The sequence below is a fragment of the Fistularia commersonii genome, chromosome 13 (genome assembly GCF_037954325.1).
Source record: "Fistularia commersonii isolate RoL2024-O1a breed Wild chromosome 13, RoL_Fcom_v1.0, whole genome shotgun sequence".
NCBI classification, from domain to species: domain Eukaryota; kingdom Metazoa; phylum Chordata; class Actinopteri; order Syngnathiformes; family Fistulariidae; genus Fistularia; species Fistularia commersonii.
Window position 1 is genome coordinate 1,150,633 of NC_141296.1, and position 16,438 is coordinate 1,167,070.

Consider the following 16,438-nt stretch of genomic DNA (forward strand, 5'->3'; position numbering starts at 1 on the left):
GGAATTTGAATTGAATAATGTCATTTGTTGCTCACACACTGCTCAAAAACAAACAAAAACAACAACAACACCAACAAACAATAAAGGGAATATTGAAATCACAGATCTCAGATCTGAATGAATGAAATTTAAGTGTATAGAAGCTGTTTTTCATGAGTCCATGAATCGAAATGTTCATTTTATTTTTCTCGAGCAGTGTATTTTACTGATGGTCGCTAAGTTCGTTTATTAATCGTCTTTTTGGGGATTTTTCTGTGTTTTCTGGTGTTTGTGCAAGTATTTGCTATTGTTTCGTTCACGTCGGGCTGGAAACCGTCGACTTTATCTGGCAACTCCGCTCATCTCGATTCAATTCAAACGAGTGGCGGTTTGGGCTGGAAACGTTATCCTGTCGAGGTAATGTTTATTTACGAATTATTTTTGTTAACATCAAATTTCAGAAACAATTCGTAAATCCACTTTAAAATACGACGTCAAAGCTGTTAGCTTAACTTTACGTGTCATCGCGTTTAGCTTGTTTGCTAACGCTAATTGTTGGGTTACGATTAACTTACACCTAAATATATATATATATATATATATATTTTTTTTTTTTTTTTGTTTGTTTTAACCAAACTCTCCTTCTCGTTGTCTTGTTGTTATTTCGATCTTGTAAATCATTTTAAATAATAAGATTTTCGATTCCGCACCAATAAAGCGACCCCGATCCACCCAGTTTTGGCACAAAAAGCGTTTCTATCCTCCGTTTTAACAAAATGGAGCCTCTGAATATTATTAGTTTATTTCGTCCCTTCGTGTCATCATTCAATCTTACTAAATGTCATTTTTATTCCCTTTCTGGGCCAGTAGGTGTCTAAAATCCGGATGTTCCCAGTGACATTTACACGTTTTAGTCAAAATAACCTGGTGGAGAATGAAAGCTAAAAAAGAAATAGGTTATTATGTAGTTTTGAATTTGTGTCATTTAAAACACTCTACAAATTCTTTCCCCCTTAACTGTTTAGCATCGATGGTGCAATTAATATGGGTTATCATCTTTTATCTTATTTTGTTAGTACAAATCTGATGTATGAAGGTGAGTCGCAGCAAGACAGAGTGTATGTGTGTAAATGAGAGGAACCCTGGTGGAACAGTGAGAAGATCGAGAAGGTGGAGGATTTCAAATACTTGGGGTTAATAGTCCAGAGCTTAGGAGAAGAGGTGAAGAAGCAGGTTCAAGAAGGTTGGAATGGATGGAGAAAAGTGTCAGGGGTAAAAAGAGATAGAAGAACATCAGCCAGAAGGAAAGGTGGAGGAGACACTGGTGAGACCAGAGATGATGGATGGACTAGAAAGTGTTTCAATGACCAAAAGACAGCAGGCAGAACTAGAGGTTGCAGAGATGAAGATGTTGAGGTTCTCTTTGGGAGCGACCAGGATGGAGAGGATTCCCCTCTTCTCATTATTGTGCTGTTCAGTTCATGCACAACACAACAGTTATGCAATCACTGGGTTCAAGCGGGTTGGAGTGGGTGGAGAAACGTGAGATAGAAGACCATCCGCCAGAAGGAAAGGAAAGGTGGAGGAGATGGTGGCGAGATGCTCTACAAACACTGACAGTGACCAAAAGACAGGAGGCAGAGATGAAGATGCTCAGGGTCTCTTCAGGAGTGACCGGGATGGAGAGGATCATGTTAGATGTTCTGGAGGGGAGGTCAGAGATGGTTGGATCATGGACAGAGGAGGGAGAGGGAAGATATTGGTGGACGGATGCTGGAGAGGAATGAAGTTAGTGTGTGTGAGAGAGGAGGATCCAGAGAAAAGGGTTGGATGGAGAAGGTGGATTCGCTGTGGAGACCCCTGAGAAGAAGAAGAAGAAGAAGAAGAAGAAGAAGGCGTACAAATTTGATGTGACTTGTACAAAGCTGGTGCTTAATTGGACTCCCATCAGGTCAGCTCAGTCAAAGTCCAAAAAATAAAATGCTTTTTGGAAACGTTCAGGGTTTCCACTCTGATTCATGCACACCTTGCACTTTATGATCAATTCATCCATCAGTTGTAGGAATATTGATGATCTACTGATCGTTTCGGTTTAATGGCTCCGTTAAATGTTAATTTCATTTCAAAGAAAGCATGCATGAATCACACTTGCCGTTTTTATTTGCGTCAGATGTCTGGGACAGCAGCTGAAGAGGAGGTGCAAAACCTCAGGAGGAGGTTGAGGGAAGCTGAGGAGAAGCTCCAGACGGCAGCAAAAGCAGGTTTGGACCTGTTGGATCAACAGATGGATCTACAAAACAGGCTGGAGGACCAGAGAGTGGAAATGACCAACGCACTTGAAGTGTGACTTTGCACCTACACTGCACATGCAAAAAAAAACAAAAACAAAATGGTTTTGCTAAAAACCATCACAATGAACGGTGTCGTCTATTTTTAGGTTCTGGAGCAAGACAAATATTCCCTTCAGAAGGAAGTAGAACTGAAGACACGGATGCTGGAGTCGTTGCAGTCAGACTACGAATGCATGAAGAGCCAGCAGAGGCTGAAAGCTCAGCAACTTGAAGATGAGCGAGAGCAGTCGGAGCAGAGCCACAGCAAAGCTCTCAGTGAGCTGAACAGGAAGGTACGAGGGCTGTGAGACTGATCTCTCATGGTTTAGGGGAGAAGAAAAACATGGTCTACCCGCCGTGCCACCGACTCAGTGTTCCGATATTGTCTGCCAGAGTTTTCTGAGAAGATCACTCACAAAAATGTTGAGTTAGTCCAGGGGTCGGCAACCCGTAACACCCAAAGAGCCATTCTGCCACAATTACTTTTTGACGTCTAAAATAATGACCACTGTATATATTGCTTTTTATTACCTTTACACTTTGTATTAACAAGTGTGTAGTGTGTTGCTTCTGAAATTCACAAAGTATTACGGAGAAAATTAAATTTTATTTATGTAACGAACCCATTTTGTGCTGTGGGCTTTCAGAGCGTGTAGTGGACCCTTGACCTGAATTTTAAAAATAAAATCGGGAAAACAATCACTGTAAAATCAGTAAACAACAAAAAATAATTATTTGCAAAATATCTTCATAAATATTTATTTGACTTGGTTTATGGGACTTCTGCTCCTGAACTTCTGCGCACAGCATCTGCAAATCGGGACTTTACCGGCTGGCGGGTATACTGGCTTCCACCAGTGTGACGTTACTTTGAGTGGCGAAAAATAATAAATGTAATTTTATTTAATATTTCAAGATCACAATAATCTCCCAACTTAGAACTAAAAGTTAAAAAAAAGGAATGAACACAAATGAAATACACTTCAATTAAATATGTATCATTTATTTTCCCAAGCCGCTCGGAGCCGCAGTGTAAAGATGGAAGAGCCGCGGGTTGCCGACCCCTGAGTTAGGCTGTTCTTTTGAATTAAACGTCGAATTTTAAACCTCATTTATGAACTTAAATTGTTTGCCCCCTCCCCAATTCATTTAAGTAGATTTGTTGAATCTTCAACTTATTGTACTGTTTTTCTTAGATCCTGGGTTTAGAATCCTCTCTCGGGGAATCTCAGTTATCGGAGAAACAACTGAAACACAAACTTCAGGTGCAGACGGAGGTGCTGAATAGCAAGACGGAGGAACTACAAGCACTGAATGATCGCACTCAGAGCTCCATGACATCGGAGATGATGGAGGTTCAGACGAAGATTTGGGAGCTGGAGAGTTTTAAGGTGGAGCATTTATTGGGTTGACAATGTTTTCCCGAATTGCGCCTGTCTTGCTTGAGTTTATTGAATCCTTTTCCTCCCAGGTGGAGCTGGAACAGTCACTGCAGGAATCCCAGCACAGAGAGCAGCAACTGGAACTGACTAACAGCAGACTGCAACAGACTCTCCAGCAAGTCACAGAGGAGAAAAACAAAGAAGCAGTGTCTTGGTTTAATTCCTTAGAGGTACTTTTGACATGTTTTTCAACTATTCCGTATTGCATGTGGTAATAGGTGTATCAACACTGCTTATTATTGGACAAGTATCAGTCATTTGAATGGCAGATCTACTGTGGCAGAAATGTAACTGACTTGGGCCACATCTATGCCTTGCATATTTAAACAAAATAAACATATTTAACCTGCCCAAAAATAGCAGAAATCAGAAAAACTCCAATCTTGAAAGAACTGTTAAAGTTTGTTGTTTGGACAATAACCATGAATAGGAATCACATTTAAAAAATGTTTTCCATCAAATTGCTGTATTAAAAAAAAAAAGAAAGAAAAAAAGTGAGTAGGATAAAATGAATAAAAACACAAATTCAATAACTATCTATAGCACTTATCCTGCACTCGGGGTCAGCGAGCGGCAGGTTGCGTTCCGGACGCCAGTCCATCACAGGGCCTCACATCAAGACATGCAACCATTCTCTGTCTTTACCAAGCGTGTTCAAACAGGTTCTCACAACAAACCAGCGTGAAAGCCTCACTGATCGCTAAAAACCTCAAGCCTTATTCAGTCTGCTGCTGCTCAATGACAGCAGCCCCCTCTTTCTCCTGAGCAGTAGGTGAGATGTCGGGGGTCGAGATGGTTTTTGGGGTCACTTAAGTTGCTGACAAACGGAGGGCAGATGGGATCTTCCCCCGTCACCACTGGTGTTAATATAATAATAGTGCAATAACCCGGAGCGTGTAATTATATGTACCCTGTATAAACTACATACCTTTATTTTTATTCTTATATTGAGTTTTATGTTTGTCCTTTTCACATAGATACTTCTATTTCTCGTCCGTTCCCCAGGAGCAGGAGCCACTCCAACAAACAGCAATTTCCCACTTTGGGATGAGTAAAGGATTCTGGTTCTGAATGTGAACTTGATGGATGAGTGGGAGTTATTCATGTGGGTTGTAAATTCTCCCATCCTGTCTGTTTTGATTTTGACAAAGATGTCAACACTGTACCGTCCCGTAGTGGATGGTAAAGTATTGGATGGTCACTTTCTCAAAATACTCCATCTGGGCATTGGCTCCTATAGGTGATGGCTGCTCTTTCCTTAAGCTCGTATGGTTTTCAAACAGAATAGTACTAAATCTGTCATATCTCGTGGCATTAGAAGAGTTCTGTCTCTGTGCAGTTTCCTCTCAAGGACCTCCACAGCCTCCATTACTGGTGCTGTGACATTATAACTCTCAAGTTTCTCCAGCTTATCTGCCTTTTACAGTCCCATTTTTTTTCTCCTTACAAAGTCCCATGTGTTATTTGTGTGTTTTTTGACCAAAATGCAGCTGATGTCTGTCAGCTACACTGATGGTGACCAGTCTTATGCTGAGACTGTGGAGCTCAGTGGAGTTCCTTCCTTAAAGTTGAGGGACACAATTCTTAAAAAAAATGCCAGGTCTGTCATCTCTTAGGCTTTTAGATATTGCAATTTTTTGACTCATTCTTGTTTATGTTTTCTTTCCCTTTTAATTGATTACAGGTCATGTTATTATTTAACCTGTTGGTTAATTTGTTATGATCTGCTTTGTCAAGGACCACAGTGGAATGGCCTATTATGATAATGGATTTGTCTTTGTCTAGATATCTAAGGCCGCACTGCTCACCTTGAGTTATGTAGGACATTGGTTTTTCATTCTTTGATATTCTGACAGTCTCTTCTCTGACTTCATGGGCCGAAACTTGATCCAGATACCTGCGCATTGATTCTGTGAACAAAATCAAGTCCACAGCCGGCGTCTTATTCGGGCTTACAGAGACGTGCAGACCTCTGGTTAGCACCCAGGTGTCGTCATCTGAGAGCTTTCTGTCGGATTTATTGATGACCCACTTGAGGACTCTACTTCCTCTCCTTCACTGATCTGTGTGTGGAGATGGATGTTGCTGCTGTTTTCATTTGCCAAATGTGCAAACTTCTGTTTCACTTTTTGTTTGGAAGGTCCTTGATCTGGCCAAATGACAACGCTGACATATTCACAAACCCCGCAATAGTTGTCACTTGTTGAGAGTATGATGTGAATAAATATCCAGTTTGACATCTTGTTCCTCTAATTGCTCCAGGTAGTAGTATTAGTAGTAATAATAATAATAATAATAATAAATATGTTCATAGAGCACATTCCATCAAAGTTGTGTACAAATGAAAAGAGATAAGAGTAGAACCTCACACCCTGATTTGATTCATACAGGGACTTTATACACACACACACACACACACACACACAAGTGCAGGGGAAGCGTTATAGATAATGAGTGAGTGAGTAAATGAATGAATGAATGTCTTTGAACCTTTTGAAGGAACTGGAACACCTGGAGGAAACCCACAAAGACATGGGAGGAAATGCGATGTCCACATAGAAAGGCCCCTTGTAGGTCTCGACTAGACACGCTTTTGCTGTGAAAAGCAAGTGCTAACTCTTGCCATGTGCCTTAAAAACTGCATAACTATAAATATTCTAAAACACACCAAGGTTCCTAACACTTAAGATTCAATGACAGAGTGAAATTGTCACAAAAATGACTCAGCTCCACTGGTACAATATTATAATTTGTCTTTGCTGAGATCAGCAGGCACACATTGATAACCACTTCTTAACAGCATCAGACAGACATTAAATCAGTCTGTATCTCATGGCATGTTGAGCTGCAGATCACCTCCATCAGTCGGTGTTAAGTTTGAAAAGAACTTAAAGAAAAGAAAAGAAGGTCATTTCATAGAAAGAAAACAATAACAGGTGTTGTTTGATTTGAGAAATCCTGCTAACCAACAGGGCTGTTTGAGTTTTGTCAATGATTTTTTTCCCCCTCCTTGGTTCTTCTACTGATGTTTCTGAGATGGCTTTGGGATCGAGCAGTCTTTCCTGTCATTGTTGAAAGTTTTGTCGCCAAACTTGCCATATTCATAATTCAAACATCTGCGTACGCCAAGCCATTGCGATAACACATCAACATGTATCCAAACAGTTTCTCACAACAAACAAATCTGAAATCTGATCGACTGAACCCTCTGAACTTGTTTACTCGGTCGATGCTCACTTGCAATGGTCCCTTTGTTTTCCTGAGCAGCGGCGGGTGGGTGGGTTACAGATATTTCACTCTCCCATTCGCACGAAGCCAATTTAGACTCTTCAATTGGACTATGAGAGAAAACCCATGTATAACACGGGGAAAACGTCCAAACCCCAGACAGAAAGGCTCCCCGTTGGAATCAAACCGTCACCTCTCGTCACAGAGGCCTCATTTTCCTGACAGGAAACAGGTTCAAACAGTGCTTGTTATGTTAATGTTTGAATTGTTGTGGGGATTTGGGGGACTGTATGGATCTGAAATGTTTTCAAAAACTGAACGAGTCCAGTAGCCAAAATTTTTACCATGACACAGAAAAATTTAAGTGATTCTCAGCAAATGCTTGAATTGCTATCAACCTAGATCGGTGCTTACCGAGGTACCAGAATAACACTGGGCTGCAGCTGAAACGTGCAGCCGGTAGTTTGAAAAATGGCTGTAGATGTAAAAGAAATTGGGCAATTGGAAACCCTTCATCCCGGTAACCAGGCTGACAACTGCTTTTCATCAAGGGTCAACTGAGACTTTCTCTGCCCCCAAGATTTGTGCAGTGACAATAAGTGCACTCGTAATCATCATAATAGGGATTTTCTCACAAAATCAGGTTATTTCGAAGTATTGCTTTTGTTGCTGCTGTTGTTTTTGCTACTGTCTATTTATTTGTGGATGTCTTGCTCCCTTCTGTCTCTATTGGTATTTATATTCATTTTTATTTTTTTACATAACTGTTATGCTGTTGTGACAAAGGAATTTCCTCCAGGGGGATCCATCTATCTTATATTATTTTGCTTTGAGAGATAATAGAAAATAACCATCCTTGTTATCTCTTAATGGTATGAATTTTATTGTATTTAAATAATGGCACAACATAATCGTGTAGAATATGCTAGAGTTTTTTTTATACCAGCCATCAGCTATTTTTCCTAATAAGATGTAAGATTTAGAGTCTGTGGATTCTTTTTCAACATATAATTATTACATTGAAATGCCATCTTCTTTTTACGGTTTTGATTCTTGGAATTAGTTACTGATGGCGTTACGAAATGGATCACAGCATTTGATGGCTCCCTGTGTATTTCATTTTTTTCCTTTTTTATTTCCTGCTTGTGCACTTATCGTTACCTCTCTTTGGGAACCACAGAAATCTCGTGAGGTAAACCGGGATCTTCAGATCCAGTTGGACCACGTTTTACAGCAGGCTCAGGATCCTAACAGCAAAGGCAATTCCCTGTTTGGCGAGGTGAAGTAAAAAACAGAAACAAAAAGACATAAAATAGTGTTACTTTTTGTTATTGCCAAGGAAACTGAATGAAGTTTCACAAACACTACTAGTGCATGACAGTATAGAAGATTTTCCCCTATAAAGACTTTGAGGGACTGACATTGCCACAAAACAAACGCTCCATTTATACTGACTAAAATGACTGCAAGCAGTCTGAGACTCAAGACATTCAAGGCTCACCTTTGAAATAATTCAACAAATCCAAATTTGTTAGATCTGAATATCAAACATGTTATTTGAAGGGAACCGGATGAGGCTGTTGTTATTTGGTCACGGCTGAAGGAGAGCTTGTTATAAACAGACTTTTAGGTTTCATGCTAGTTTTATGTATTATTGCAGTTTTTCTATACCGTTATAGGGATATTATATCAATGATCCATAAGGATGAGCTACTATCATCTTACCTATATGTGATCAAGTACATATAGTGGGCTAATGTCATACAGAGTTGGCAGGGCACCTGCAGGAAGTTCTCTTGACTGACTGCCTCGCCCTAAAGCGCCAAAGTTGTGGAAATTGATTCACTTTACTTTTGACACCTGCAATCCTGTATCCTGCGTTAAATTTGGAGCTTTGCTTTGAGCAGAAATGACACACAGGTACCAGATCTTTTTTTTTTTTTTTTTCTGCCCCCGAATACCCACACATCTAGTTGGAGGACAAGCGAGCTGCGATGGAGAAACAGCTCATCTCTATGAAGGTCCAATACCAGTCGCTACAAAAACAAAATGCTTTCAACAAGCAGCAGCTCCAGCGCATGAAGGTACTGTGTTTACCGGAGGGTGACGTGTGAAAGGGTTTAATCCAAAAAGATTTACATGACAACCTTTGCTGTGTAGGTCCAGATTGCCACTTTGATCCAGCTGCAGGGTTCAAGGGCTGACCCTGCTCAGCTCGAGAGACTCCAGTCCATGCTGTCGGAGAAAAACGGGGAGATATTAAGTCTAATGACTAAACTACAAAGACTGGAGAAAGTCGAGGTGAGTTATGTTAATGATGGTATCGTATGATAATTGTCGGTTGTACGAAGTCTTATCAAAACTGATGATGTCGTTGCCATGACAACTTCTCAGACATGGCCTTCTATAGTGTGAGGTATTCAGTGTGTTTTGCGTGGCTGTAATGCAGATGAGGATGAAGTCTCAGCCCAGTAATCCAGCGCCAGCAGAGAGTGAAAACATCCAAGATGAAACCTATTACACCGACCTCCTCAAAATGAAGCTCAGCAACAGTGTGTGAGTAAAACTACATCTTAATGGTAAACACTGAGTGAATCAGTGAGTAATTCGGATGTAGTTGGAGACCTTTTTATAGAAAATATAGTCCTGTCTTCTCAAAATATTGAGAATTCATGTGCTTTTTGACACTTTTTGATTTGTTTTAGTATTACGTTGTTTTCAAACATCAGTTAAAAACGCACCCATGTAGATAAGGAGAGTTGGCGATGGAGAAAGGAAGCGTATGAGTGATTACAGAGTAGGTGGAACACTGGAGGAACCGGGAGGATTCAGAGGGTAGGGTTACACCTGGTGACTCCTGTAGGGAGCAAGTGAAAGTAAGAGAAGACTCCGAGCCCAGCGTTCACGTGCTTTGTATTTGCATTTCCTCTCCTGAAGGGAGTCGGCGAAAATAAGAGAAGCAGAGCGAAGCATTCCCGTGTTTGTATTTGTATTTTCGCAGTAAAGATGCAGAGCGTCTCGGAGAGGAGCTGTCCTTGCAGAGGATGAAGTCTTTGTCTGAGAGCCAGAGGGCCTTGGAACTGGAGAGGAAACTCTTTACTTCAGAGAGGCTGCTTAAACAGGTAGAAAAATTGCTTTCGACCACTTGGGCGGCAAGGAAAGTGGAACAAGATGTTAAATATTGGTTTCAAATTAAGCAATATATGTCCATGAATAGTATCAATGGGATTAAGTGTGTTATTTTTCTCCCTGCGCTGCTTTGTGGTGTGAAAGCCTTCACCATTAACCAACTCTTTACTCATTTGGCAAAAATGTGAGTGTTCCGCTCCAAGCCCTTGAAAGCCCTCTGTGGTGCAGCAGGCCAGAGGAGCCTGGACCTTTTCATCAGTACGTTTTTGGCATCTGTCATCTCGCATTTGGACATTTTTCAAGACCCAAGAAAACATCTGAGCAGTAACCACAAGTTTGTTTTTTTTTGTCATTAAATGGCCCTCTGTTGTGAGTATGAAGTACACTGTATGGCCAAAAATATTCCCTCACCTGCCTTGACTGGCTTATGAGTGACGTGGCTCCACCCTTTGCTGCTAGAACAGCTTCAACTCTTCTGGAAAGGCTGTCCACAAGCTTCAGGAGTGTGTTGATGGCAATTTCTGTCCGTTCTTCCAGAGGTCACACGCCGATGTTGGACGAGAAGGCCTGGCTCTCGGTGTCTAATTCATCCCAAAGGTGTTCTATGGGGTTGAGGTCAGGACTCTGTGCAGGACAGTCACTTCTCTGTCATCCATGTCTTCCTGGATCTTGCTTTGTGCACTGGTGCACAGTCATGTTGGAAAAGGAAGGTCCGGCTCCAAGCTGTTCCCATGGAATTGTCCAAAATGTCTCGGTATGCCGAAGCTTCCAGAGTTCCTTTCACTGGAACTCAGGGGCCAAAAACAAGGCGGCACCATAATCCCCCTCCACCGAACGTCACACTTGGCAAATTGCGGTCAGACAGGTGGCGTTCTCCCGGCGACCGCCGAACCCAGACTCATCCGTCGGATCGCCAGATGGAGAAACGCGTCGGCGGCGTGCTTTACATCACCGCATTACATTACATTTGCATTGCACTCGGTGACGTGCGGCTCGGATGCAGCTGCTCATTCTACGAAGCTCTCTGTCTGCTGTTCTTCTGCTCATCTGAAGGCCACGTGAAGTTTGGAGGTCTGGAGCCATTGACTCTGCAGAAAGTTGCGCCTCAGCGTCCGCCGACCCGCTCCGTCAGTTTACGTGGCCTAACACTTGGTAGCTGAGTTGCTGTCGGTCCAAAACGCTTCCATGTTCTTCTAACTCAGCTGACAGTTTACCGTGAAATATTTAGGAGTGAGGAACCCCATGCCGCTACTCCACGTGCCCCCAATTTGGTCCCCGGGGACAGATACAATTTTTCTGATTCTGAAATTTCACGACTATGTTTTGTTGCACAGGTGGCCTCCTATCACAGTTCCACCCATTCTTTCAAAAATATTTGTAAACACAGTTTGCATACCTAGGTGCTTAATTTTATATACCTGTGCCCATGGAAGTGATCGGAACACCAGATTCCCATGATTTGGATGGGTGAGTGAATACTTTTGGCCATATAGTGTATCTGGTCATTGCTTATATGTTCCACCAAGCAGCGAGGCTACGTAGTTCCTATGGAACTGTAAAAGACCCTGCTTTGGAGTCGGACCTTAAGTGGTTCAAGGAGCTGAGGTCCTAGTTGCTGTCTGAACACAAGAAAAAACAGCCTATTTCCTGAAAAGACTCTATGAACTGCACAACGTTCCTACAGTGTTGTAAGATACAGAGCAATTTATTTTTTTTCAATAATCAGGCACTAATACTTTCTTTGGTACCCACTTTTCTTAGTTCCATGTGCAATTGTTGACATGAATGTGATATGAAAACAGTATTAATTAGTCTGAAAACCATTGCAGCAGAAAATGGGGCACTGGTTATTCTTGTTTATTCATCTTTTTGATATCACCAGAACAGCAAGTTGTCACATTGTTGTTAACAGTCTCATACCAGCTTCAGCCAGAATACCACACATAGACACTAATTAGGCTTAACTGATTTGTCTGATAACTTCTGAGTATTGGATACCAACAGCAGCAGAATAGCAAGGGTCTTTATGAGCAGAGCAGGACCTGGAGCTCATTACGGCTCCCTTCCATGGGCAGACGCCAACACAATGGCGCTGGAAGTCCTGCTGGGTCACTGGGTGATGGGATCTGCCCAGTCTGAGCTGGGAGTTTGCTGCATTTGATCGCTGACATTTTTTCCAAAGGAGTCTGAACTGTATCACAGTCGTGATGGAGAGATAGTCTTTCATACATACATCAGGATTTCTGCAGGTCATTAAAAAGCATTGAGGGTCAGTAAGTGGATTTTGCAAAAATGAAGGCCTTAAATAGCATTAAAAAGCTTTATATTCAATGTCAAGAGGCATTTTAAATTGAAATACACTTGATGGGGGAAAAAAACGGAACCCTATAATTGGCCATTGTTAGAAGTTACAACACTGAATGTTGAGCGTCGGGAAAGAGCAGAGAGTGGTGTCATGGAAAAATGTGTGTGTAATTTTCAACAAAAGTGGTTTGATGATGGACCATTCCGAGGCTTGTTAAAGCCCGTCGGCAGACCTTGATGAAGACAGGAGGAAGCGAGGGCGAAATGCTTGGACTTAAAAAGAAGGAGGAGGATGGAGGATAAGCTGGGGGGACTGAGAAAGAAAGATGTTTGACATCGCTGTGTAAAAATCATTCCCTTCTTACTGTCCAACCGAGCATACAAGTCATTTTGCCTTTGCTACCTCTGCTTTATCTCCCTGTACTTCAGCCCCCTCACTGTCCAACTTCTTTGCTAACCGCCTCCTCTGTATATACACATCTTCATTCCACGTCACTTCAGTTGTAGTTGTCCACTCAACTACATCTTAAATCATTAGAAATGATTGCACACATTGAGTCCAGTTTACAGTTTGACACTGTTATTATTGGCATGTGTCAGATTGGCAGTGTTGATTAACAAGACAGGGCGTAATTGACATTCAAAACCATTTTCAACAATATTTTTATGTTCCACAAGGTAAGTTTTTCATCTAAATTGGAAGCAGAGTTCAGTGTGGTGCAAAACTAGTTACCCAGTGTGTATGAACAGCTGCACATCCAAAATTTAAACAGGGTTTTATGATCTGCAGGTGTAATTGGGCACCTCCCTAGGTGAACACAATAAAAGATGATGAATGTTTTTGCTTAGTGGTGTGAAATACAATTAATTCAGCAGTAAGTTACATGGTGAAATATGAGTTAAATAGCAATCGTCAAAAAAATCATTTGCAATAAGAATTAGGCCTATGTTATAATCAAATAGGATAGAAGGTCAAATTGTGGCCAGATGCCTTAAGTTGCTCTGAATTGGAATCATAGAAATTTGATTTAACCCATTAAAAATCATTTGATTCTTCCAAAAAACAAGTAAGGACAGTTTAATAATGCTTCATTTTTATTTTTATTTTTGTGGTACATATTTCCTGGTATAGGCTCAAAGTGACAAGATCAAATTGCAGCTCCGCGTAGAGGAACTCCAACTTAAGTATGAACCCAAAGGTAAATCCGATAAAGTTAAATCCCCAAGGACTGAATAAGTAACACTATACTATATATTGAAACATTGTGTTCTTGGATAGTTACATTCTGCTGTATGATTATAAAATTTAACAAAAATTTGTCTTGAAGAAAACACAAATGTGATCCAGAAAAGACTGAAAGAGAAGATTCCAGTCGACGTCGGCTCCCCCTCTGAGTCCATCACACTCAGCAAGGAGAAAGAGGTGGTCGCTACAAAACTGGAAGCAGAAAACCGTCCCCTGCCAGCGGCGCAGGGATCCACGCCAGGTTTGCATCGGCTCGGTGCTCCAAGCAGAACGTTGCACAAATAGACGCGATGACACCTTGAGTCATTCCTCTGTTTTTTCTGTAGGTTTGGGTCTTGAGCCTCGGCCCGCCAAGTGTGTGAAGATCAGTGACGAGCCTGCTGTGATCCCAAATCCCAAGTCAGTGTATTTACCGTCTGCAACTAGAATATCCTCCCTTCAAACCATTTCTTGCCTTTTTCAAGCTTTGCCATACAAAAGCTTGATAAGTACAGTGTTTAAAAGCATCAAAAGTATCTTAACTTGAGTCAATTCAGACAGAGCAAATATTTAACGAACAGCGTGATATAAAATGATTCATACATGGTCAGTCCCACTTACCCTGCACTGTGGCTTGTTGAGGCTGGAGAATATCTCAGTGAACATGAGACAAGAGGAAGGGTTCAACCCAGACCAGAAGCCAGTCGCTGTCAGGGCCTCTCACAGACATACAACCATTTACTCACCGTTTCACACTCACCGGAATTTAAGAGTCTTAAGTTAAGGTGTTGCACGTTTTGGATTGTGGGAGAACAATCAGAGAACCTGGTGAAAGCCTCCACAGACACGGGGAGAACAACCTCCTGTCTGAACCCGGGCCAAAATGTCCTTTCTGTGAGGCGGCAGAGCCGAGCTAACCGCTGGTGCCCTGTATGGAATGATGGGAATCATTTTCTATTTAGAAAAAGAAAAATCGAGGCAAGGAAATAATGTCAATTCCAAGAATATAAAAAAAGTATAATATTTAGATTGAGAGCAAAGCTGTCTTTTCAAAAAAAAAAAAAAAAAAAAATCCAATTTTGCTGCAGTGGTATGCACAAAATGAAATACTTTCTGAAAGCTATTGATTTCTGAATACTAACCATTTGGCCAAGTGTACTTTTTATTTATTGACACAAAAATGGTTCACTGAATGCTTGTTCCTCCAAATATCATCTGCACGACTGAAAAATGTTCCCCTTGTTCAAAGGCTGAAGTCCGCAGCCGTTAAAATCCCGGTTGAATATACGCCGAAGCCTTGCAAATGACGGAGGTGCAGCTCAAGCGCCTACAATTTATTCCTTTTTTTTTTTTCACATTTTAAAACATGATCTTGTCAGCTATAGCACGAGCGACTGCCAAGCGGACACCGTGGAGGAGAAGCTGCCGCAGAGCAAAAGGGAGGAAAGAAGAAAGAAAACGGTTGAGGTGATCCACGTCACCACTGACGTCTCCGAGAAGAACCAGTGTGCTCAGCAGTAGGACTGAAAAGAAATAGGTCAAGTATTTGTCCCGCAAGCAAAAAGATCTTACCGTATAACCCATGGCTGTAGACATTGTTATATTCTATATATGTATATGTACATCTAAATGTTTTGCCTTATGAGAAATGGAAAAGTACAATGTATTATTCATATTAGACGTGGAAACCAAACTGGCAAGTAAAAGTAACTTGACTGCTGTTTGGTGGAAGGAGGTCCTGCATGCCATCGCCGTCTTTTTTTTTTCTGCAACACAATAAAGTCATTTTGTTCCCGAATGGCCACCAAAGGGTTCGTCACTGTGTTCCTCTCCCGGGTTATCAAGAGATACGCTTAAGTCATACACGTTCTTCCATAATATGGAGGGGTGGGGATGCACGGTCTGCATTTTACTGATCACCTTCTATTTCGGCGCTGATGATTTCATTGGGTTTTTCACATCGGATAGTTTTCTTTTCTCCCTTTTTCTGTCTGCTCCAGCTCTGTTGGTGATTTGGATTCCCGGCTCTTCTTGTCTGCCTGCCCGATTGTCAGAAAGCAAGAACCAACCGGCCTAGTTAGCGCCTTGTTTTGCAGCTGTGTTGCCGTCTGGGCGTGAGGAAGCTGCAGAGTGTGTGTTTACTTTGAAACCACGGGATGCATGAGCGCTTTTAACTGCTGTATGAGAAAGATAAATATTGATTATAACAATTATCCGACATCTATGATTGAATGACAAATTTCTCAAGAAAAAAACAGCCCAGACTGGTATTTCCAGTCCAGTCCAGCGCCATCTTCTACGCTGTTGTGTGCTGGGCAGCAGGCTCAAGACCGCTGACACCAACAGACTCAACAAGCTCATCAGGAGAGCTGGATCCGTCCTGGGAGTGGAGCCGGAGTCTGTGGTGCAGGTTTCAGAGAGGAAGATGATGAGGAAGCTCCTCAGCATCATGGACAACGTCCATCACCGCCTGCATGCCACGTCGATGTCCTGTCGGAGCTTTCAGTCGTAGACTGATACCACCAAAGAGCTCCACTGAACGCCACAGGAGGTCTTTCCTACCTGAGGCTTTCAGACTTTTTAATTCCTCTTCCTTCAGCCGCAGGGAATCTTCAATCTTTGTAGTTACTGCTAACAGCTAAGACAATTTATATTTCATTATATTTCTTATTCTTCCTCCTTTCCACTATTGTCTATTACTGTTATGTTTTTACTTGAAACTCTGGCACAACAATTTCCTTCGGGATGAATAAAGTTGTTCTCATCTCATCATCATCTCTCATTTCCCCTCTGACTTGTGA

At 41.7% G+C, this 16,438-nt stretch overlaps 1 protein-coding gene across 1 annotated transcript; it reads left to right on the forward strand.

Annotated features, from left to right (window-relative positions):
• Positions 1-252: 252 nt before the first annotated feature.
• Positions 253-15,495, forward strand: spdl1 (spindle apparatus coiled-coil protein 1). The gene is made up of 14 exons (XM_086157732.1): positions 253-396; positions 2,150-2,320; positions 2,417-2,602; positions 3,506-3,700; positions 3,781-3,921; positions 8,160-8,258; positions 8,953-9,063; positions 9,140-9,280; positions 9,429-9,535; positions 9,981-10,101; positions 13,545-13,611; positions 13,741-13,899; positions 13,985-14,057; positions 15,017-15,495. The coding sequence occupies exons 2-14, from the start codon at positions 2,150-2,152 to the stop codon at positions 15,156-15,158; spliced, it is 1,713 nt and encodes a 570-aa protein (XP_086013858.1). The 5' UTR covers positions 253-396; the 3' UTR covers positions 15,159-15,495.
• Positions 15,496-16,438: the final 943 nt, after the last annotated feature.

Bases quoted from the DNA above. Each gene is read 5' to 3' on its own strand.
- spdl1 (XM_086157732.1), top strand. From the start codon at position 2,150: ATGTCTGGGACAGCAGCTGAAGAGGAGGTGCAAAACCTCAGGAGGAGG. The intron at 3,922-8,159 runs GTACTTTTGACA...TGGGAACCACAG, and splicing joins CTTGGTTTAATTCCTTAGAG to AAATCTCGTGAGGTAAACCG. The intron at 8,259-8,952 runs GTGAAGTAAAAA...CCACACATCTAG, and splicing joins GCAATTCCCTGTTTGGCGAG to TTGGAGGACAAGCGAGCTGC.